The 25,556-nt window shown below is 34.6% G+C and overlaps 1 protein-coding gene across 1 annotated transcript in view; it reads left to right on the top strand.

Annotated features, from left to right (window-relative positions):
• SGPP1 (sphingosine-1-phosphate phosphatase 1) overlaps nucleotides 1-20,099 on the top strand; it is a 58,526-nt gene extending 38,427 nt beyond the window's left edge. Inside the window, exons 2-3 of the mRNA XM_037832570.1 lie at nucleotides 4,497-4,586; nucleotides 17,672-20,099. Of these exons, the coding sequence (XP_037688498.1) occupies nucleotides 4,497-4,586; nucleotides 17,672-18,223 (642 nt within the window). The 3' untranslated portion in view covers nucleotides 18,224-20,099. The remainder of the gene's footprint in view (nucleotides 1-4,496; nucleotides 4,587-17,671) is intronic.
• The last annotated feature ends 5,457 nt before the right edge of the window (nucleotides 20,100-25,556 follow it).

Consider the following 25,556-nt stretch of genomic DNA (forward strand, 5'->3'; position numbering starts at 1 on the left):
GTTTATGCTTTTAGTATAGAAAATATGATATTTCCTAATATGCTATTTTACAGAGTAGTTTTATTTTTCTATGCAACTTGGGTTATTTTTTTTAAGAATGTATATTATTAAAAGCTTATTTTACAGAATCCTTAACTAATGATGCTTGTTGTAAAGCAAGCTTTGGAAATTCCCTTTATTAAGTTTACTGAAAAGAGTTTTTAGAATTGCAGTTTATTTTGGTGGATTCTGCAGATGTTTGGGTAGCACAGCCCAGGTTTGATGCCAGGAACTGAAAAATACTACGGGCTTTGACCCCAAGTTATCATGAAGGTGATAATGTAAGACTGAGATCCCCATTGGCTGAATGCTTATGTTTACTTCATTCAACAAATTTTTATTGACTGCCTGCTAGTGCCAGACTCTGTTCTAGTCACTGATAATACAGCCATGAACATTCACAGCAGTGAATACAGCCCTGTCTCCGTGGGACTTAAATTCTTGAGGAGGGAGATAACACAATAAGTAAAATATATCATAGGTCAAAGATCAGGGAAGTGGAGGAAGATAGAGCTGAGAAGGCCCTAGGGCGCCCTAGAGAAGGAAGGTTGCAATTATAAACAGGGTGATTTTGCAAGGCCTCACAGATGAGGAGCCATTTAAAGAATTCCTGAAAGAGGCAAGGAAATAAGCCATGTGAATATCTAAGGGGAACATTTTCCAGGCTCAAGGTATAGTGAGGAGACCATTGCTGGAACATAGGCATTAGAGGAAATGAAGACAAAGAGATAGGGCAAAGGAGCCAATCTTTCAGGTCTTTTAGGCTATTTAAAAGGACTTTAGATTTTACTCTGGATGAGATGTGAAGTCATTGGAGGGTTGTTTTTTTTCCATATAAATAAACCTACTTTATTTGAAAAGTTAGAAATGACAATATTATTGAAAGTCTTGGAACACAGGAGTGGCAGGATTTGCTTTATTTTTTGTAATGATCTCTGACTGTAGAGACTAGATCATAGATAGGGGAGCAAAGTTGGAAGCAGAGAGAGAAAATAGGAGGCTATTTTCGCAGCAGAGTTGATATTGGCTTAGAGCAGATGATAACGGTGAAAGTGGTGACAAGTGGTCATATTCTGGATATATTTTTAAGGTAGAACTGACACTATTCTACCTTAATGGATTGTATGTGGGATATGGAAGAGGAAGTCAAGGATAACTCCAAGATTTGGGGGCTGAGGACTGGAATGATGGAGAAACCATTTTCTAAGAAGATGGTATATTCGGTGTATATCTGTTTGTCTTACAGTTACTTCTAAATGAGGAGTGGCCCTAATTTTTTTTTTTAGACAGTTTAACATAAAATTAAAGGTAGGTATAATCTGTGTTTTCTTCAATATAAAATAAATGTGTCAGATGAGTTCTTTAGATATGTGTAATTCTTCCTCCTCCCACATTATCCTACTTTATAAATACTACTTTTATAGTCTATCTCATTTTCTTTATTTCCTTTAATCATTAAGATCTGTGATCTTGTTTATCTTCTGCAGGATTACTGATGAAATACTTCTTGCTTTCATACTGTTTGTGGTTCAGTATTCTATTATTCAATAAAGAATAAATATGAAAGTTATCATGTACTCAGAATTAGATCAGGTGTTCCCCAAAATGTTTATTTCCAGAAAGAAATCTAGAGAATATATTCTGAAGGTAGAAACTTATAGCCCCTAAATTGATTAATTAATAAAATTAAAATGATATATTTAAAGACTTAACCAAACAGACTGACTCCAGTGCTTATACATTTAGCAGTATCTTTATTTCTTCCAAATTTAAAAGGCAAGGTAGTGAGGAGCATTTTAAGATTTTGCTAGTTTCAATGGGTAGAGTTAATTAGGAATCTTAGATTACAAAGCACCATTTTCTCTGTACTTACTTCTCTATGATGCAGTTCAGATGACTTAATTGACTTCTGTTTCCTAAGGAATATCATGTGTTCAGCATGTACTGAGGCTTCCTTTTTAATGGGTAAACTTCATTCTGCTGTCTAAGAATTAGGAAATAATCTAGAAAGCTCTAATATGTATCACTAAGAAACTAAACTTTGATCACTGCAGGAATGTGAAAAAGACCCACTGTCTTGCATGAGTTGTTTTGTATAAAACACATTCTAAATTCAAATAGAAAAAGCTTTTTGAAACGAAGAAAAAAAGGAACTGAAATTAATCCAAGATAAGCCTTCCCTTAGTTTTATCATTTCCTCTCAGTTCTTCTAAATCTCTTTCCTCTTTAGAAAGTATACTTTTCTCTGGTTTGAACAATATATTTTATACATTTACTTTCATTTATAGCGAACATGCAATCCTTATTTTATGCTAAATAAAAAGGAAAAAAAGAACAGAAAAAGGTATGCTATTTAAGTAACTCTCAATCATAAAATCATTATATTTTATTAAGGATACTTCTAATCTGTTGTCAAAACTCCGCCACCAAAGAATATATTATCTTTTGTGTATCATGTTACTAAGTAAAAATGGTCCCTATCAATTGGCAATGTTTTATTTCTTACTCAGGATAGTGCCCATATGGGTGCTTATTGTATTATTCTTTATACTTTTTTTGTGTTTCACTTATTGTGAAAAGAAAATTAAAACAAACAAATGGTTCCTGGCTATTTTTTTCTTTATTGGTGTAATCCATGGTTGTTAAAGGTAAAGGACTATTTGAAAACAATGAGAAAAATAGATGATCAAGTGGAACTGGGATTTCCAGGGGCTGGTGGGGAAGGGGAATGGGGAGTTAATGCCTAATGGTTGTAGGGTTTCTTTCTGTTTGGGGAGATGGGAAAGTTTTAGTAATGGGAGGTGGTGAGGCTACCACAACATTGTGAATGTGACCCATCCCATTGAATTGTGTGCTTGGGAGTGTTTGAAATGGGAAAGTTTATGTTATGTGTGTGTGTGTATGTATGTGTGTGTGTGTGTGTGTGTGTGTGTGTGTGTGTGTGTGTGTGTGTGTATACATATTCATATTACCACAATTAAAGAAAAAAAAAAGAAAACAAGAACAGCTAAAGAGACAATGGTAATTAGATACAATTCATGATCCTCGAAGGGATCTAACAAAGGGAAGAGAAAAGGCTCAAAGGTACTTTCTTGGGGCATATGAAAAATTGGAATACAGACTGTAAGCTTTATATCAATCTTAAATTTCTTGAACTTGATAACTGCACTTAAGCTGGTTACATAAATGAATATCCTTGTTCTTGGGAAAAGTTCATGGTAGTATTAAGTGTTCAAGAACCATGATATATACAACCTATATTCAAATTTTCAGAAAATGGATTGATAGATATATGGATAGATAGATGATGGATAGATGGTATAATATGTCAAATGTGGCAAAATGTTAAAATTGGTGGATCTGGATATCTGGGGGAGATGGAGGTGAGTTGGAATTCTCTGTGTGGGGTTTGTATTATTTTTGTAACTGTCCTATAACGTTGAAAGGGTTTCAAAAATAAAGTTTTATTTAAAAAAATAGGGGTGGGGAGGCCTAGGACAGTGTGATGCTATAGGAATCAAGAATATTTAAGGTTTCAAGAAGAAAGTGGTAGGCCATGTTAAATGCAGTAGAGAAGCCTAATCAAGACCACCATGTACTAAATCCTTACCACTCATCTCACAATTTCATTTAACTCCCTAATTTCAAGCCCACTTTTGCCTTGCCTCCAATATCACTGAGAAATTTGAAGTCATCAGGCATAAACTTCCTCAAAAGTGCCCTCCCCTTCTTCCTTTACAAGCTTACCTGTATGCCCATTCATTCTTTCATTCTTTCCTCCTTCCCTCTCATGTCAGAAGATTCAGAGTCAATTCTTAAATTAGTGCCATTGACACCAAGTGGTGTCCATACTTTCTTTTTCCCTTTTTATGGCTTTCTGCTCCAAATATTTCACGAAGATCCTTTTCAGTAAGGTTAGTGGAGAGGCAGAAGTGAAAGTTAAAACATAAGGTGTCAAACATTGAGTACAAGATGGGGAAATGTCAACAGAAATTATATAGCATATAGCAGTTACTGATGTAAGTGAGAGAAGGTGACGATGCCTAAACTTCTCCCCAGGGAAGTGAGGGCACTTAACCTAGATCTGACTCAGGTACTGTTCTGGAGGCTTTTTAATTTGGAGCCCTATTAAAAGAACATCTCCTACCCATCCTTCTTCTTCTGTAGCTCATGGGCATTTGAATCTTTCTTGTAGAAGCAAAAATGAGCCAATTCCCACATTGAAGAGGGTAGAAATGTGAGATCTCATTCATTCATACATTCATGCAAAAAAATATTTCTTGAATGCCTTTAATGTGCTATGCTCTGGGTTAGGTGCCAAGAATACAAAGGGGAATAAAAATACATAGTTCTTGTTCTCATGGCACTTAATGGTATTGTGATTTGTTTTTTATTTGCTTGATTGTATTTAACATATATTATTTACTTAACTAATTTTACTTTTTTCTCCCTTTTAGTATCCTCTTACATATGGACTGATTCTTATTCCCTGCTGGTGTTCTCTAGTATGCCTAAGTAGAATTTACATGGGAATGCACTCCATTCTGGTAAGGAAAACATATTCATAGTGCCTTATTTTTTTCTGATATTGACAGGCAATTTTATAGTTTTAAATCATTTATAAACCTACATGAAACATAAATGAGAAAATATAGTTATTGTAAATAGTCTAACTTTGTTTTGCAAAAATATCAACATGATTCTTTGCCAGGTTTTAATGTAATAATCATTTATTTCATAGAAATATTTGCCAGCCATCACAGTAGCTAAGTATTATACTCAGGATAGTATTTCTTCCTCCTTTCAGTCTCAGTTTTATTTTCCTTTACTATCCCCTCTATGCCTTTCCTTATGCTGAGTCAGAACCAACCATGTGGGTACAGAAACTTAGGAGAACTCCAGGAGGTAGAGAAGGCCCAGTGATTGAAAACTAAGTGAACTTCAACTGCCTTGGTGCCATTCATATTTCCATATTAAACTCTAGTTTTCTTCTTTCATAACAGTATTTTAGGACTTACATCAGATATTTTATTTTGAGAATGCAATTTAGTTTCAAAAGCAGCAGCATAGCGACCTGGAGCTATGTACAACCACACCTGTTCACTTCCCTTTCTCTGCTGACGCTCACTTAATTCTGGCTTGCAAAATCTCTTGACCAGATTACTGCAGCTTCCTAAACAGTAGCTCTGCTTGCAGCTTGACTCCCCTCCATCCAGTGTTCAGTCTCCTGTTGTAGTGGACTTCCTATGACACAAATATGATGCTATATGAATTTATGCTTCCTTAAACATAAAGGGTGTGTCTCACCTCCATGCCTTAAGGAATGCTGCAACCTCCACTTAAATGCCCTTTTCTCTTTCTTTGCCTAGCTAACCATCCCATTTATTGTTCAAGACTCACTGTAAGTGTTCTTATCCCCCTAAAAGCCTCTTTGCCATGACTGGTTAGGTGATGTTTCTCCTAGAGTGTCTTGAGCATAATTCTGTCATAGCACTTACCTTAAATTACAGTTAACGTTTTTCTTTATCTGTCACCCCTAGTAGACTATAAGCTCCTTGAGAGCAGTAACTATGTGCTTCATCCTTCTATCCCCAACATCTAACATGGTTTCTCAAGATACTCTGTGACTGTATTATGTATTATCTTTGAAGATAAAGGATGAGGAGAAAAAGGTGGAGAAATTGTGAATTTACGGACTCCTAAAATTTCTAATGGAGTACATCCAATTTTTTTTGCCCTTAACAGCTTAAATTTTAAATTTAAAAATGTTCTACTCATAAAAATATCTCATTTAGTTTGTTTCAACCTGTAGAAGTAATATTGATTTCTGTTTGTTTCTTAGATTTCTCATCTCCAGCATCCCCTTCATTAGTAAATTTACAGAAGTTCCAAATACTATTTTAATAAACATCCTATTTATTTATAACTATTTATATTCAGTAAAATTGTGAATTTACTTAATTTAATCTTTCTGCCTAAGCTCTAGTGATTTTACAATCAAAGTATCATATTTTTATATCAAATCTAATGTTTGTCATAAGAAAATGTTATCCATTTGCTGTGCCTTGTTAGAGTCATTCCCATCCACACTCAAAAATTAGCAACTTCTATCCTGAAAAACTACCAAATAGTTATGAATCATTGAGTGATGAAAAATGAACCCCTAATATTTCTTGGAGGAAAATATATTAGATAATATTACTCCCAGATTCATTAGCATCATACAAAGAGGAAGAAGAATCTAATTATATTCAATATATAATCTCAAAGATCGTTTTCTTTAAAAAAAATGAAATGTTTAGTGGATTGGTCAAATATCCAGCCTGAATTCAGTTTGTTTTTTACATATGAAATAACATCTGTTCTTTAAGCAGCAGAAATGAAAACAATATTGGTATGTTATTTTTCAAATCATGAGTCTGATAACCCAGTCTTTTAAACTATTCAAAGACCATCTTGTCCCATAGATTGTCTTATAAATGGTATTCAGACTAGCTACTGATTTTTATTATATGTAGTATTACATGTTTTTTTTTTCTTTTAAAAGAATCATCAGTAAATCACTGCTCTAATATTTTGTGCATTTAGCACAAGTAAATGTTACATAAAAATGCAGTATTGTTGGGGACCTGAGGTCTACTTTCCTCTGAAGGGTTGCTGTGACCTCCAAGTCAGTCTAATGCAATAATTCTCAAGGTGATTTTGGACCAGCAGAATTCAGCAGCAGCAGGGAATTTGTTAGAAATGCAAATTTTCAGGCCTCACCCGCAATCTACTGAATTGGAAACTCTGTGACTCCGGGTGATTCTGAAATGCACTAAATTTGAAAAACCACTGATCTAAGGAGTATTCTTAAGCTTGTGGGACTTTCAGTCTGAGTAAGTAGTAGCTTGGTTTTGGAGTGGCTAATGTCACATTAGAGCCTTTTCTTTTCATCTACTAGAATCTAGTATGGTTTATAATCTCCATCTGAAACAACGTCTCTTATATAGGCTGGCTTTCTGAAACCTCATCTAGATGCTTGGCGTGGGTTAGTATGAAAAATATTTCTACATTACCACATATGTGCTTTAAAAATATGTTTTAGCTATTTTCCTCACTTTGCCACTGTTATGTGATCTTGAAATTAAAAAAACCTTGTCTTATTTTAGGGCCCTGTTTTGCCAAAAATAGTTATAGCTTTCCCAGCTTAGCCCGGATAGGAAAGCTGCAGGGCTTTGGTTTATAGCAAACCGACTTGCGTAGGTCAAGAAGGGCTGTGGAAAAATCTGAACTGTGACTCTTTCCCAAGCTGAATTCAGGCCATGGTCCAAGAAGAGAGAAATAAAGCATTCAGGTGAAGATTGTCATGGCCCAAGAGGGCTTTTGTAGCCAAAGGATTAAAGAAAACACCTGACACATTCTGAGACATGAGCCTTTATTATGGGGCTTACCTACAGGGTGGGGAAGTCGAGTCACGTTGCCCTGAAATCAGGAGCTTTTCTGAATGGATTCAGGAGCTGCTCTGAATGGCAGCGAGTTCAGAGCTCAATGTGGAAGTAGTCTGCACTTTGGGGGGCTGAATAAGCTGGTTATAATAGCTTGATATTCCAATGGATATGAGAGGATAAGGTGGGGAGCTAGGTTATGCAACCTAGGGAGGGATTGATTGTAATCAACAGGGAGGAGGGGAGGATTATAGATTATTTTGTAGATAACTGTATTTCAGGGAGTCTCAGGGAGGAGGTAGTTTTGGGTATAGATTACATTTAGCACCTGATATTACAAGGAGAATAGGTCAAACCCTAACTGTCCTAGGTCAAGCAAACTGCTGTGTGCAGTCTTCAAGGCCCTTGGGTGCCCGGAGCTCCCACAAGATAATTGTCCATTTCTTCTGTAATATTTAAAAGATCTTTCCTAAGAAAGCTTGATTTGACATCAGATAAATATGAATAAAAATAAAGCTTTAATGGGAACAGGTGATTTCAAAATTTCAGTTGGGCAATACCTTATTTCCAGACTGTTTGAAATCTACGTTTCATTTTGGGAGTAATACCTTGTTAGTAGCCTGGAGGTCTTTAGTTAATTTAGTATAGATATATTCTGAATTTACCAAATTACCATTGTTGTTATTTTGAAGGATGTCAATATAATTTGGGCAGTTTTGTAGATTTATTAAGAAAACCTTTTGTATGTTTTTAGACCATATTATTTTCTAAATAAAAAGATGATTTTTCTATTAAAAAAAAAACTGAAGTCAGGAACAACTTGCCATCAGTTATGATTCTATTCTATAAACATAGCTATTATGATTCTATGCAATATTCTATGATTCTGTGCTATGAATTATGATTCTTTGCTATAAACATAGCTATTTCAAATCAATAATATATTGCTTATCAATTTTAAAACTAAATATTTGAAATTATACCCACAATGAACCCATTTTTTGTATTATAGGTCTAATAGTCTCATGATTTATACTTCATCTTATGTATTGTTTCAGTAATAACCTGCACTTTGAACTTTTTCTTAAACATAATTTGTATTATAGGCAGAGGGTGCTATAGAAGTTGCTAGTAGGTGCTCAGATGCCATATTATCTAAGCTATGTTTTCATTAGTATTAAGAAGACAGTGCTGATAATGTTTTAAATAATTTAAAGGAGTATTTCATTCAGTATTTTCCATATGCAGTTACTGTTGTTATTACAACACAAAGTGTAACAACTTAGCTCACTTTTAACATCTGTCTACTTTCCTACTAATTTGGTTTTCTGAATGCCTAGAAATGTAGAGAAAGAGTTACTACATCCATTTCTCTTCATTTCTTATCAACCTGTCTCCCAAAATTTAATTAAAAAAAATAAAACACAAGCCATTCTTAAGTTCTTGAATTGTCAAACTACTATTTTGTTTCTACATTAGTGTAATTGTATGTTACAATTACATTTACCTGAAATTATTCTAAAAGTTTATATGTATATATGTGGGAAACTATTTTTAGAGAGGCATTATGAGATTATAAAGCAGTATGTACCTCTCGAAGCCATTTTTATAACCAGAAATAAAAATCAAATGAACAGAAAAAAACAAAAATCAAAACATGTTATAGGGAAAGGTCTAGAACAGTGAACACTGAGAGTTTTAGCAGTGGTTATTGCTGAGTAATAACTATTATTATTTTTATTTATTTTCTAGTTTATTACAGTGAGAATGCATTAGTTTTCTATTTTAATTAAAGCATGTAAAAACTTCAATATCAAATCATCTTTAATAATGCCTCTATAATCAGAGATCATGCATTGCAAAGACATAGTTTGTTGTCAGAAACCCTTTTGACATGATTGGTTATATTGAAATCAGAATCAGGATGCCTGAAATATACTATAATAAAAAAATTTTTAAACACACTAGGAGACAGAAGATCTTAAATCTAGTTTTGGCAAATCCCTAGCATCTCTAGTTCTGTTTCCTGATCAGGAAAAAGAGAAAATTCCAGCTTTAATGAATAATAAATCTTCTTCAAATGTGTGGTATTTGACATTCTCTATCATAAATTTGATGATAACTGTGAATATTCCATTCAAATGTGTGATTATCTATTGACAACTTTTAGGGCATAAAAGGTATTTATAACTAATAAGTATCTAAAATTATTTGCTAAATTTCCTTTTAGAAAATTTGCTGCTTTGGTCTCTTTATGTGACCTTTAACATTAATATTTCTTTATTACATAGTTTGTGCTCTAATGCTTAAAACTACTTAGTTATACATTTTAATGTTATACATTATGTAAGTATAACAATGATAACCCACAAGCTTATCTCCTGAATTTGATTATTGTCTCCTGGTCCAATAGTATCAAAGTTCAATATGTTATCCAGGGCAATATCTTAAATAATTAATTAATCAATCAGAAAAGGAGAAAAATTTGTATAAAGAGTTCTGTAACAGTCTAAGTTCACTATTTATGGAGCTATGTTAAAAAAACTATAGGACAAAAATATTGGATGTTTTATGTCAAACTGAAATACTTTTGAAATTATAATTGATACCAGAGAATTTATCATTTAAAAAAATTCTTAGAAACGCTAAAGTGATGAAATATAAAAAATCTTGACATTTAATTACCTTTTTCATTTATTTAAGGTTTAATAAAGATTTTATATGAATGAACATGTACTTACATCTATATCTAAACTATGAAGGAAATATAATTTTAAAAAAATAGCTAACCAAAGCTATTAACCATTCCTTTCACTTAACCTTAGAGTAAATATTTTATGTATGGTTTTATATAAATAACTCATCATTTGTCATTTATCAGAAACACTTGATGTGGTACACATTCTGTGTGAGAATTAACAAGGCTCATAACATTTCCTTATTAGCATAAATTAGTATTACATCAGTCATGAAATTTAAAAGCAAAAATGAATTTTATCCAAAATCCTGTTTATTTCTCATGACCTGTGCCTTTAATTATAAGATAAATGGAGGAAAAGGTGCGATAGTAAAGATAGTAGAGAATGATCTTATAAAATTAAATTATTTTGGTAATTTGATGTCTGAAATATGAAGAATAGAAGTTTGACAGTCACGCAATTTTGAGATGTCCATATCCAAAAGCATGGTTGGAGTTTGGGACACTATTAGAATCATTGAGTAGTTGTAGTAAAAATCAGTTAACCAGGTACATACCCAAAGGAATTGAAAGAAGGGACTTGAACACATAATTGCACACCAGCGTTCATAGTGGTATTATTCACAATTGCCAAAAGATGAATGAAACCCAAGTGTCCATCAACTGATGAATGGATAAACGAAATGTAGTATATACATACAATGCAATATTATTCAGCCGTAAGAAGGAATGAAGTTCTGATACATGCTACAACATCTATGAACCTTGAAGACATCGGGTTGAGTGAAATAAGCCAGACACAAAAGGACAAATATTGCATACAATATTTGATATGATAAGAAATAATTAGAATGGGCAAATTCATAGAATCAGAAGCTAGAATATAGGTTACCAGGGGCTGAGATAAGGGTAGGGAATGGGGAGTTAATGCCTAAATTGTAGAGTTTCTATTTTGGGAGGATGGAAGAGTTTTGGTAATGGATGGTGGTGATGATAGCACAACATTATGAATGTAATTAACATTTGAATGTGATTAAAAGAGGAAATTTGGAGAGTTTATTAGTTACTAGAATAAAAAAAATGTTAAAAATATATCCATAGGACTATACAACACAAACAAGGAACTGAAGAGTAAACCATGGACTATGGATAACAGTACAATTATACAAATGTCCTTTCATCAATTGCAGCAAATGTACCACATTAAAGGAACATGTTAGTAAGGGTAGTAAATGGGAATTCTGTATTTTATGCATGATTTTTCTGTAAACCTTCAACTTCTCTAATGAAAAAAAGAATAAGAAAAAAATCAATTAACTAGAATTCTTAGTTAACTATTAGTATATGTCAGTGAATTTAATGGAAGACCATGTTCATGTTCAAAAAAAATATGCAAAATATAGTTTCTCTTCATTCCCAATGTTCATTCCCTAATGCTGAGAAGATGCATTTTTTTCAACAAGTGTGTTGAGCACCTTCAGTCTAAAGTGAGGATAAATAACGTGACCTTATTCCAGGTTTCTTATTGGAAAATTGGAGGTAATCCTTAATATAATTAATGATTTATAATTATTGATGAAATAATTTTCATCAAATTTGGATGCTTTTGACAGGGGAAAATGGTGCTTTTAATTCTTACTGTCCTGGTCCAGCCATATCAGGGTGATTGTGAGGATTAAACGTAACAATACATGAAAAGTGTTAAAACTGTTTTTAGTAAAAAAGTATTTATTATTATTATTATTATGATTATTATTATTATACCCTGAAGATGACTTTAGTCCATGTTCAAGAAACTAAGCATCATCTATTTCTCTTAAAGACTCCTTGACAGGGAAGATTATATAGTATAGTGATGAGTCTAAATATGTAACATATTATGTAAATATGTAATACTGTGCCTGTCAACCCTGGCTGTATAACAGAATCACTGGGGAGCTTTTTAAAAACACTAATGCCCTTAAGCCTACTTATAATTGTGCCTAAGAGTCTCCCACAGAGAACCTCTTTGTTGCTCAGATATGGCCTGTCTCCCTCTAAGCCCATCCAACAGGTAAACTCACTGCCCTCCCCCCTATATGGTCATGACTCCCAGGGGTGTAAATCTCCCTGGCAATGTGGGACATGACTCCCAGGGATGAGCCTGGACCCAGCATAGTGAAACTGAGGAAATCTTCTTGACCAAAAGGGGAAGAGAAATAAAACAAAATAAGGTTTCAGTGGCTGAGACATTTCAAATGTAGTCGAGAGGTCACTCTGGAGGGTATTCTTATGCGCTATATAGATATCCCTTTTTAGTTTTTAGTGTGTTGGAATGGCTAGAGGGAAATACCTGAAGCTGTCGAAATGCAACCCAGTTGCCTTGATTCTTGAAGACGATTGTATAACTATGTAGCTTACATGGTGTGACTGTGTGATTGTGAAAACTTTGTGGCTTACACTCCATTTATCCAGTGTATGGACAGATGAGTAGAAAAACGGAGACAAAAATTAAATGAAAAGTAGGGTGGGATGGGGATGTGTGGAATGTTTTAGGTGTTTTTTACTTTTTTTTTTCTTTTGGAGTAAGGAAAATGTTCAAAAATTGGTCTGGGGATGAAAGCACAACTATATGATGGTACTCTGAATCATTGATTGTACACTGTGGATGACTGTAGGGTATGTGACTATATCTCAATAAAACTGTATGTAAAAAAACTAATGCCCTGCGCCCACTTTAATTCAATTACATAAGACTCTCTGGGGACTGGCCCAGACATTGATATTTTTATAAAGTTCTTCAAGTGATTTTAATCTGCAGCAAGGCTTGTGAATTTAGTTTTCTCAGAAAAAATAGATAAGCAGAGAAATTGAAAACAGTGCAATAGTGATTGTAGCATTTGTGTGGAGGAGGCCATGAAAGCAAAGAGGAAGTTAACTATTTATCAGATGGAACCCAGAAATGTACTAGAAAGATTTAATGCATTAAGAATAAGTTGGATGGTTTAACATTAGAAAATTTGTTAAATTTACTACATTTACACATTAAAAAAAATCTCAAAGGATGCATCAAAAAGAAAAGTTATTCAATAATTTTTAATACCCATTTGTGATTTTTAAGTCATAGCAAAATAATAGTAGAAAGAAACTTCTTTAATCTGATAGAGTAATTTACAGCATATATTATCCTTAGATGATAATCTAAGTATTATCCTTAGATGATAATCTTAGTATTATCCTTAGATGATAGTCTTAGTATTAAAAGTATTTCTTTTAAAAACAGGAACAAGACAAGAGTGCTCACTATTGTTTCTATTCAGTGTTGTATAGATAGAATTAGCCAATGCAATAAGACTAGAAAAAAAAAGATTTAAAGATTGGAAAAGAGAAAACAAAACTGTGGTTTTCATAGATGAGATAACTGTTTACATTCAAAATCCACCCCCCCCCCCAGAAAAAGCTTTACACATACATTACTGGAATTAATAAATGAATTAGCAAGGTGGCCAACTGTAACATCAAATTATAAAAATCAATTGCATGTCTATAAATAGTAAAAAAAAGTTAGAAAACATTAATAAAAGATATATTTACAGAAATAACAACAAAAAAAAACATGGTTACCTAGGAAGAATTGAGAAAGATCTGTTTCAAGAAATTATAAAAACTATTTTAAAAGACATTGAAGAGTCCTGGATATTGAAGACAGATGGATGTCTATCATTTCATTAGTAGGAAGACGCACGATAGTAAAGATGTTATTTCTGCTTAAATTTTCCTGTAGTTTGGTATAATCCCAATCAAAATCTGAACAAGGTGTTTTGAAGGACCTAAGAAGCTGATACTAAAATTCACTTAGGAGAGCAATTGCCTAAGAGCCAATAAACTTCTGAAAAATAAGGTAAGGGACTTGCTAGGATTTCAGAATGTAAAGTCATATTATAAAGCAACAGTAATTAGACGATGGCATTGAAGCAGGATTAAACAAATTAACCAATGAAATAAAACAGGGAGCCTAGAAATACACCCAGGTATATATGCAGACTTAATGTACAACAAAGATGGCATTGCAGATCAGTATTGGGTTGGGCCAATTAGTCTTAAATGTAAAAGTCAAAACTTGAAAAATTTTTGAATAATATACCTTTATGATCTTGGGGCAGGGAAGACTGACTTTCTTAAACAAGAAATACTGATAAATACGACACCATTAAAAGTTAAAATTTCTGTTTATCAGAAGACCATAAAGAAAATGAAAAGGCAAGCTACAAACTCCAAAAAGATATTTGTAACACATATTATTGATAAAAGCTTATATTGTTAAACTATTTGTATGCAGAACAAATAAAGAAATCCTGTAAATCAGTAAGAAAAAGAAAATCCAAAAGAACAATTTCCCAAAAGACTCAAGTATGCATTGCCTAGTGTTCTAGTTTGCTAATGCTGCTGGAATGCAAAACACCAGAGATGGATTGGCTTTTATAAAAGGGGGTTTATTTGGTTACACAGTTACAGTCTTAAGGCCATAAAGTGTACAAGGTAACACATCAGCAATCGGGTACCTTCACTGGAGGATGGCCAATGGTGTCTGGAAAACCTCTCTTAGCTGGGAAGGCACGTGGCTGGCATCTGCTCCAAAGTTTGGTTTCAAAATGGCTTTCTCCCAGGGCGTTCCTCTCTAGGCTGCAGTTCCTCAAAAATATCACTCTTAGTTGCACTTGGGGTATTTGTCCTCTCTCAGCTTCTCCGGAGCAAGAGTCTGCTTTCAACGGCCATCTTCAAACTGTCTCTCATCTGCAGTTCCTGTGCTTTCTTCCAAGTGTCCCTCTTGGTGGTAGGTCCTCTTCAAAACATCACTCACAGCTGCACTGAGTTCCTTCTGTTTGTCAGCTCATTTATATGGCTCCACTGATCAAGGCCCACCCTGAATGGGTGGGACCACGCCTCCATGGAAATATCTCATCAGAGTTATCACCTACAGTTGGGTGGGGCGCATTTCCATGCAAACAACCTAATCCAAACGTTTCAATTTAATCCCCACTAATATGTCTGCCCCACAAGATTGCATCAAAGAATATGGCTTTCTCTGGGGGACATAATACATTCAAACCAGCACACCTAGACAAGGAACAGTACGTAAACTTATGTAAAGATACTTAACTTGAATAATCAGGAGAATGCAAATTAAAACATCAATGAAATGCCATTTCACAGCTATCAGCTGATGGAATGTAATTCTACAAACATTTTGGAAATTCCTTTATTGCCTTGTAAAATTGAACATGCACATATCCCCTGACTCAGCCATTCCATTCTTAGGCATATGCCCTGGAAACTCTTACAGACCTATCCCAGGGAACATCACAAGAAAGAACATGATAGCATTGTTTATAATTTACTTAGTTGGCTTACGAACAGCTGCCAATTGAGAAAACTTTTAAGGTCAGTCATAACCAATTAACTAAACCAAAATCTGGAAACAACCTAAATGACCATCAATGGGAAAATGGATAAACACCATAGCAAAATATTAAACAGTTGTGAAAGTGAATGACCTACTACTACATATAACATTAATGAATCTTAAAACCCAAGTGTGAAAAGCAAATCAAAGGAGACTGCGTACTATATGGTAGCATTTTTATAAAGCTCATAAAGAAACAAAACTAAATATTTTATTTGGAGAGATATGATTAAACAATTCTTAAAAAACAGGTAAGTATTGTGCCAAAATTCAGATAGTAATTGTCTCTGTAAAGGATACTGAGTGATCGAATTAAGAGGCAACACATCAGTAGATTTCATCAGTATTGGTAATATTGTTCTTTTGATGGATGATGATTGCATGGATATTCTTATAATTTCATATGTATATATTACATACATTTTTCTATGTATCCCATATTACATGATAACAATTTTAAAATAGAAGAAAATAGGCAACTGGTTAACTGTGATGAATGCTGTTGAGAAGTGATCATTGCTTTCGGCAGCATGAAAATTGCTGGTTTCCATGGAAAGAGTAGCTTCAGTGCAGTGATGAGTTTAGAAAAAGAAGAAGTGAGGAAGGGGAGGCAGTGAATATTAGCAACTCTTTAGATAAATTTTTCAGTGATAGTAGATTCCAGGGTTTTGTTTGTTTTAAGGTAGAAATTCTGGGACAGTTTTGTAAGCTGTTAGGAATGATTCTGAAGAGAAAATTCTTTTAATAATATCTTGATTTTCCTCCATAAAACATCTCTCCTCTGTCACCATCATCTCAGTAAATTGCTCGTGCCTAAAACTGAGTCATCTTCTCTCTTTTTTCCCTTCCCACATTCAATCCATCACCAAGTTAAAGTTGTCAACTCTAATTTTAAGATATTTTACTAAATCCATCGATGTATTTCTCTTCATGTTGATATGGAGCATATCTAGGGTGGACCACTCTGTTAGTCTCCTGCTAGTGTCTTTCAGAGGTCCTTTGTCTTCCACTCTTTTCCCCTATAATCCATTCTCTACACAGCAGATAGAGTGCTCTTTTGCAAATATCAATCAGATCATGTTACTCCCCTGGTTTAAAATCTTTCAGTGACTTCCTGTCACTTTTGAATTAAAATCTAAACTCCTTACCTAATACAAGTGCCCTACATGATTTGACCTCTGGCTATCTCTTTAACCTCATATTACCTCACTCTCTCCTTTGCTCACTATTTCAGCCACATTAGACTCCTCTCTGTTCATTGAACTCACCAAGTTCATTTCTGCTTCAAGGCCTTGGCACTTTTCTTCTAGACTTGAAGATATAGGGCTGGCTCTTTTTTGAAATCAGGTCTCTCCTCAAGTGTCACCTCTTCAGACAGACTTCCCTGATCACTCTAATAAGCCGTTCATCATCTTTCCCATTGTCCTGTTTTTGTTTCTTCATAACATGGCTATCTAAAATTATAGTGTTCATCTACTTTCTTATATGTTTATTGTCAATTGTCCCCACTAAAATATAAGCTCTTTGAGAGCAGGAATCTTGTCATTCTTGTTTCGTTCTATACCCTTATCCCCTAAAATAGCACCAGGCACGTGTATATACTCACCAAGTATTTGTTAAATAAATGAATGAATGGATAAATGGACAAATAAGAAAAGAAAACTACCCAGGTATTTGTTTAGGCTTTTATACTCTTTGGTCATGGAAATAATTACATATTTAAGTATATGAAGATTGTTTCTTTAAAAAATAAATGTACTCTTTTTCCCAGAAGTCAAAACTACACAACTTAAACATAGATTAGTTTTAAGAATTTGAATATAAATTTGTCTATGTTATATATGTAGTTAATTTATAAAAGTGTAAAACTGAAAACAGGTCTTTTTATCACCAAGAAAACTTTTTTAGTGCATACTATATGGTCAGTAGTTTCCTTTGAGAATCTAACAACTTTATTAAAATTTAAATCTATTCAACATTTGAAATGTGAAATAGATATTATTGTTAATATAAAATGCCAAAAATAGTATTATAGTAAACAACTGTACCTTTTTCTTTTCTCAGGATATTATTGCTGGAGTCCTATATGCCATTTTAATCTTGGCTGTCTTCTATCCATTTGTGGACCTGATTGACAACTTCAATCAAACTTATAAATATGCTCCATTAGTCATCATCGGGCTTCATTTAGCTTTGGGGATCTTTTCTTTCACCCTTGATACCTGGAGCACATCCCGAGGAGACACTGCTGTGATTCTAGGAAGTGGTGCTGGAATTGCATATGGATCTCATGTTACTTACAACATGGGTCTATTATTAGATCCTTCTCTAGATTTGTTACCTTTAACTAGGCCATCCATTACTGTGACTATGTTTGGAAAAGCCATATTGCGGATCTTCTTAGGGATGGTAATTGTACTAATAGTCAGAGATATCATGAAAAAGATCACTATACCCTTAGCCTGTAAAATCTTCAATATACCATGTGATGATGTTCGAAAAGCAAGGCAGCATACGGAAGTTGAACTTCCTTATCGGTATATTACCTATGGAATGGTTGGCTTCTCCATCACGTTTTTGGTTCCTCACATTTTTTTATTTATTGGTCTCTTTTGATGGAGAAATGTTTATGATAAAAGGAGGGTTTCGTTGACTGATATCTAAAAATATGTTTTTGGTAAAAGCCAGATCAGAGTTAGGCTTTTTGTGGGAATTTAACTTAAATAATTATTTAAGTAAATTCATAAATAGTCAGTGCATTTTATCATTGCACATCCAGTTGTTGTTTTAGGTGAGTTGAGCTATTTCAATACTGAGAAAATGATTAAGTATCCATTTAGAATGTTCATGTAATGTTTGGAGAGTTAGTGCTGTTATGGATTCAAGTTATATATAATATATATTAAGGTACATAATATACAATTATATATCTAATATATGTTATATATGAAATAATATACCTGTTTTTAAAAAATGTTGGGATGTATTATAAAATCAATAATAATATGCAAACAGTTGTGCCTGTGTATTTGGACTTAATACAGGTATGTTGTTAACTGATATATTAAACACTCACTTATTTGCTATGGGAGCCATTTCTCAATTGAATTGCATAATTACTAGATTCATGTGCTACCACATATTGATTTATGGCCTCTTTTTATACTGTCATCACTTTCATGTTATCCATTACGTTGAACAGGAGAGGCATTTTTAAAGGACCAGATTTTCAGTAAAATTAGTTTTGGGAAACCTTAATTTTTTTCAGTTCCGTACGCTGTGTTGAATGTACTTTATTTGCAACTGTTCTGGATATCAGTTTAATAATTCAGGTACTGAATTTTATGCTTGCTAATTGTGCCTTTCTGTTGCTTAATTAAGAAATGCCATCTATACTGTGATAAAAAAATAAGATGCCAACTTTATCTTAAGTTACATGTAATCAAGCAAATATTTTTAAAGCATTTATCAAGCTGACATGGTTAAAAGTAAACTTAACTCTTTAGCCTTTATTTAGAAAGAAATGTGGAGTGAGCTAAATTTCTCACTAATTTATTGGAAAACTACATGGATAAATAATTGTTCCATTTTGTAGGTATTTTTCTGTGCATTGTAAGTTATAGGAATAAGATATATTTTTTTGTACATTGTTTTGATTGTTTATACTGCAGGTAGATAGTTCCAATGAATGGAAATGCAATTGAAATTTATAGATGGGACAATGCACATGCTTCATATATAAACAAACCATTTTTCTAAATTATTCAGAAAGGATTGGATTTAGAAGTGTTAACTTTAATATTCATTTATTTGCTACTTAAGGTAAACTATAAAATCTAAAAATAAGTATCAGTTTTTAGATCCTATTATTTTTTTCAACTTTTTATTATTTTCACAGTGAAAAATTTGAGTATAGTATTAAACTATTCTTTATTCTGTCTGTGCCTTTATATTTCCAAGTGTAATTGTAGTTAGGTTAATATTAAGTTTATTTGTAGTAAGTTTTTCATAAAGAAGAAAATTAAATTTCCATATAAATGAGCATGAGATATAGAATCACTGATTTTAGTCCAATATCTATGTGATTCTTTAGAAGTGTCATTTACGATGTTTCTATTTTAAGCAGTTTAACTATTTGAGCTCATGTTTTTATAATTCTGATTGGGAATTTAGGGGTATGGTAATTTTTATCAAAACTGAAAATTTTAAGTAAAGCAGCTTAATTTGGGCCCATTCCCTATTAGTTGAAAGGAAACAAAGGCACATAGGAACATACTGGTACTTTGGAAAATGTAAAAAGAACTTTTCTTTCAAAATTTGTGTTTAATAAATTGAATTTTAGGGACAGTTTTCCATAAGTTGGGTCTATGTTGTCCTATTAATTCTTATATCTATCTTAAAAGGTATTTGAAAATATTTCTTTTTTGTGTGTGTCTTATTATGTTCTCTCCTATGACAGTTCTATGCTAAATGTATTTTAAAATAAAAGCAAACTTAATATTGAAGGTTTTTTTTTTTTCTCTATTGTTTTGTTTTGCTGTCTATGCATTTGTCCTTGGATTACCTGGTAGAGATTTTTTTTTAATTGCCTTGGATTTTCATTCTAGCATGCTTTCTGTCTTAAGCAATTTGTTCAAAATCAAAATACTGTTTTTAGCAGAAGACAATGAAGAAATTCTTTTGCTCCACTTTTTATAATTTTTAATGTACTTCTAGTGAAATTTTTCATCATATTCTTTAAAAACATGCATTCTTTAAAAACCATCTCAGTAAAATCTGTGGCTAATATTATTATAGGTATTTTACTGCTATTCCATTAAAATCAGGAATTAATCATCAGGCTAGGAAAGGTACTTTTTAAAGCAGGATAAAAACAAGTGGGGGGGCGGGGCAAGATGGCAGACTGGTGAGCTGTATGTTTTAGTTACTCCTCCAGGAAAGTAGGTAAAAAGCCAGGAACTGCGTGGACTGGACACCACAGAGCAATCTGTCTTTGGGCATACTTCATACAACACTCATGAAAACGTGGAACCGCTGAGATCAGCGAAATCTGTAAGTTTTTGCGGCCAGGGGACCCGCGCCCCTCCCTGCCAGGCTCAGTCCCGGGGGAGGAGGGGCTGTCAGCTCCAGGAAGGAGAAGGGAGAATTGCAGTGGCTGCTCTCATCGGAAACTCATTCTACTGATTCAAACTCCAACCATAGATAGACTGAGGCCAGACACCAGAGACTCTGAGAGCAGCCAGCCCAGCAGAGAGGAGACGGGCATAGAAGGAAAACAACACGAGAAGCTCCAAAGTAAAAGCAGAGGATTTTTGGAGTTCTGGTGAACACAGAAAGGGGAAGGGCGGAGATCAGGCCTTGAGGCGCATATGCAAATCCCGAAGCAAGGCTGATCTCTCTGCCCAGGGCACCTTTCCTTAATGGCCCTGGTTGCTTTGTCTATTAGCATTTCAATAACCCATTAGATCTCTGAGGAGGGCCGTTTTTTTTTTTTTTTTTTTTTTTAAATCCTTTTTGCTTTTTCTAAAACAATTACTCTAAGACGCTCAATACAGAAAGCTTCAAAGAATTGAAATTTGGGCACGTCAAGTCAAGAGCAGAAATAAGAGAGCTCTGAGACAAAAGGCAATAATCCAGTGGCTGAGAAAATTCACTAAACAACACAACTTCCCAAGAAAAGGGGGGTGTCCGCTCACAGCCACCATCCTGGTGGACAGGAAACACTCCTGCCCATCGCCAGCCCCATAGCCCAGAGCTGCCCCAGACAACCCAGTGTGACGGAAGTGCTTCAAATAACAGGCACACACCACAAAACTGGGCGTGGACATTAGCCTTCCCTGCAACCTCAGCTGAATGTCCCAGAGCTGGGAAGGGGGAGCAGTGTGAATTAACAGAGCCCCATTCAGCCATCATTTGAGCAGACTGGGAGCCTCCCAACACAGCCCAGCAGCCCAGAACTGCCCTGGGGGGACGGCACTCACCTGTGACATAGCACAGTCATCCCTCAACAGAGGACCCGGGGTGCACAGCCTGGAAGAGGGGCCCACTTGCAAGTCTCAGGAGCCATACGCCAATACCAAAGACTTGTGGGTCAGTGGCAGAGACAAACTGTGGCAGGACTGAACTGAAGGATTAGACTATTGCAGTAGCTTTAAAACTCTAGGATCATCAGGGAGATTTGATTGTTAGGGCCACCCCCCCTCCCCGACTGCCCAGAAACACGCCCCACATACAGGGCAGGCAACACCAACTACACACGCAAGCTTGGGACACCAATTGGGCCCCACAAGACTCACTCCCCCACTCACCAAAAAGGCTAAGCAGGGGAGATCTGGCTTGTGGAGAACAGGTGGCTCGTGGACGCCACCTGCTGGTTAGTTAGAGAAAGTGTACTCCACGAAGCTGTAGATCTGATAAATTAGAGATAAGGACTTCAACTGGTCTACAAACCCTAAAAGAACCCTATCAAGGACAGCAAATGCCACGAGGCCAAAAACAACAGAAAATTATAAAGCATATGAAAAAAACCAGACGATATGGATAACCCAAGCCCAAGCACCCAAATCAAAAGACCAGAAGAGACACACCTAGAGCAGCTACTCAAAGAACTAAAGATGAACAATGAGACCCTAGTACGGGATATGAAGGAAATCAAGAAGACCCTAGAAGAGCATAAAGAAGACATTGCAAGACTAAATAAAAAAATGGATGATCTTATGGAAATTAAAGAAACTGTTGACCAAATTAAAAAGATTCTGGACACTCATAGTACAAGACTAGAGGAAGTTGAACAACGAATCAGTGACCTGGAAGATGACAGAATGGAAAATGAAAGCATAAAAGAAAGAATGGGGAAAAAAATTGAAAAACTCGAAATGGACCTCAGGGATATGATAGATAATATGAAGCGTCCGAATATAAGACTCATTGGTGTCCCAGAAGGGGAAGAAAAGGGTAAAGGTCTAGGAAGAGTATTCAAAGAAATTGTTGGGGAAAACTTCCCAAATCTTCTAAACAACATAAATACACAAATCATAAATGCTCAGCGAACTCCAAATAGAATAAATCCAAAAAAACCCACTCCGAGACATATACTGATCACACTGTCAAACATAGAAGAGAAGGAGCAAGTTCTGAAAGCAGCAAGAGAAAAGCAATTCACCACATACAAAGGAAACAGCATAAGACTAAGTAGTGACTACTCAGCAGCCACCATGGAGGCGAGAAGGCAATGGCACGATATATTTAAAATTCTGAGAGAGAGGAATTTGCAGCCAAGAATACTTTATCCAGCAAAGCTCTCCTTCAAATTTGAGGGAGAGCTTAAATTTTTCACAGACAAAGAAATGCTGAGAGAATTTGCTAACAAGAGACCTGCCCTGCTGGAGATACTAAAGGGAGCCCTACAGACAGAGAAACAAAGACAGGACAGAGAGACTTGGAGAAAGGTTCAGTACTAAAGAGATTCGGTATGGGTACAATAAAGGATAGTAATAGAGAGAGGGAAAAATATGGCAAACATAATCCAAAGGATAAGATGGCCGATTCAAGAAATGCCTTCACGGTTTTAACGTTGAATGTAAATGGATTAAACTCCCCAATTAAAAGATATAGATTCGCAGAATGGATCAAAAAAAATGAACCATCAATATGTTGCATACAAGAGACTCATCTTAGACACAGGGACACAAAGAAATTGAAAGTGAAAGGATGGAAAAAAATATTTCATGCAAGCTACAGCCAAAAGAAAGCAGGTGTAGCAATATTAATCTCAGATAAAATAGACTTCAAATGCAGGGATGTTTTGAGAGACAAAGAAGGCCACTACATACTAATAAAAGGGGCAATTCAGCAAGAAGAAATAACAATCGTAAATGTCTATGCACCCAATCAAGGTGCCACAAAATACATGAGAGAAACATTGGCAAAACTAAAGGAAGCAATTGATGTTTCCACAATAATTGTGGGAGACTTCAACACATCACTCTCTCCTATAGATAGATCAACCAGACAGAAGACCAATAAGGAAATTGAAAACCTAAACAATCTGATAAATGAATTAGATTTAACAGACATCTACAGGACATTACATCCCAAATCACCAGGATACACATACTTTTCTAGTGCTCACGGAACTTTCTCCAGAATAGATCATATGCTGGGACATAAAACAAGCCTCAATAAATTTAAAAAGATTGAAATTATTCAAAGCACATTCTCTGACCACAATGGAATACAATTAGAAGTCAATAACCATCAGAGACTTAGAAAATTCACAAATACCTGGAGGTTAAACAACACACTCCTAAACAATCAGTGGGTTAAAGAAGAAATAGCAAGAGAATTGCTAAATATATAGAGACGAATGAAATGAGAACACAACATACCAAAACCTATGGGATGCAGCAAAAGCAGTGCTAAGGGGGAAATTTATAGCACTAAACGCATATATTAAAAAGGAAGAAAGAGCCAAAATCAAAGAACTAATGGATCAACTGAAGAAGCTAGAAAATGAACAGCAAACCAATCCTAACCAAGTAGAAGAAAAGAAATAACAAGGATTAAAGCAGAAATAAATGACATAGAGAACAAAAAAACAATAGAAAGGATAAATATCACCAAAAGTTGGTTCTTTGAGAAGATCAACAAGATTGACAAGCCCCTAGCTAGACTGACAAAATCAAAAAGAGAGAAGACCCATATAAACAAAATAATGAATGAAAAAGGTGACATAACTGCAGATCCTGAAGAAATTAAAAAAATTATAAGAGGATATTATGAACAACTGTATGGCAACAAACTGGATAATGTAGAAGAAATGGACAATTTCCTGGAAACATATGAACAACCTAGACTGACCAGAGAAGAAATAGAAGACCTCAACCAACCCATCACAAGCAAAGAGATCCAATCAGTCATCAAAAATCTTCCCACAAATAAATGCCCAGGGCCAGATGGCTTCACAGGGGAATTCTACCAAACTTTCCAGAAAGAACTGACACCAATCTTACTCAAACTCTTTCAAAACATTGAAAAAAATGGAACACTACCTAACTCATTTTATGAAGCTAACATCAATCTAATACCAAAACCAGGCAAAGATGCTACAAAAAAGGAAAACTACCGGCCAATCTCCCTAATGAATATAGATGCAAAAATCCTCAACAAAATACTTGCAAATCGAATCCAAAGACACATTAAAAAAATCATACACCATGACCAAGTGGGGTTCATTCCAGGCATGCAAGGATGGTTCAACATCAGAAAAACAATCAATGTATTACAACACATTAAAAACTCGAAAGGGAAAAATCAATTGATCATCTCAATAGATGCTGAAAAAGCATTTGACAAAATCCAACATCCCTTTTTGATAAAAACACTTCAAAAGGTAGGAATTGAAGGAAACTTCCTCAACATGATAAAGAGCATATATGAAAAACCCACAGCCAGCATAGTACTCAATGGTGAGAGACTGAAAGCCTTCCCTCTAAGATCAGGAACAAGACAAGGATGCCCGCTGTCACCACTGTTATTCAACATTGTGCTGGAAGTGCTAGCCAGGGCAATCCGGCAAGACAAAGAAATAAAAGGCATCCAAATTGGAAAAGAAGAAGTAAAACTGTCATTGTTTGCAGATGATATGATCTTATATCTAGAAAACCCTGAGAAATCAACGATACACCTACTAGAGCTAATAAACAAATTTAGCAAAGTAGCGGGATACAAGATTAATGCACATAAGTCAGTAATGTTTCTATATGCTAGAAATGAACAAACTGAAGAGACACTCAAGAAAAAGATACCATTTTCAATAGCAACTAAAAAAATCAAGTACCTAGGAATCAACTTAACCAAAGATGTAAAAGACCTATACAAAGAAAACTACATAACTCTACTAAAGAAATAGAAGGGGACCTTAAAAGATGGAAAAATATTCCATGTTCAT

Source organism: Choloepus didactylus, chromosome 4, assembly GCF_015220235.1.
Source record: "Choloepus didactylus isolate mChoDid1 chromosome 4, mChoDid1.pri, whole genome shotgun sequence".
Classification (NCBI taxonomy): Eukaryota; Metazoa; Chordata; class Mammalia; order Pilosa; family Megalonychidae; genus Choloepus; species Choloepus didactylus.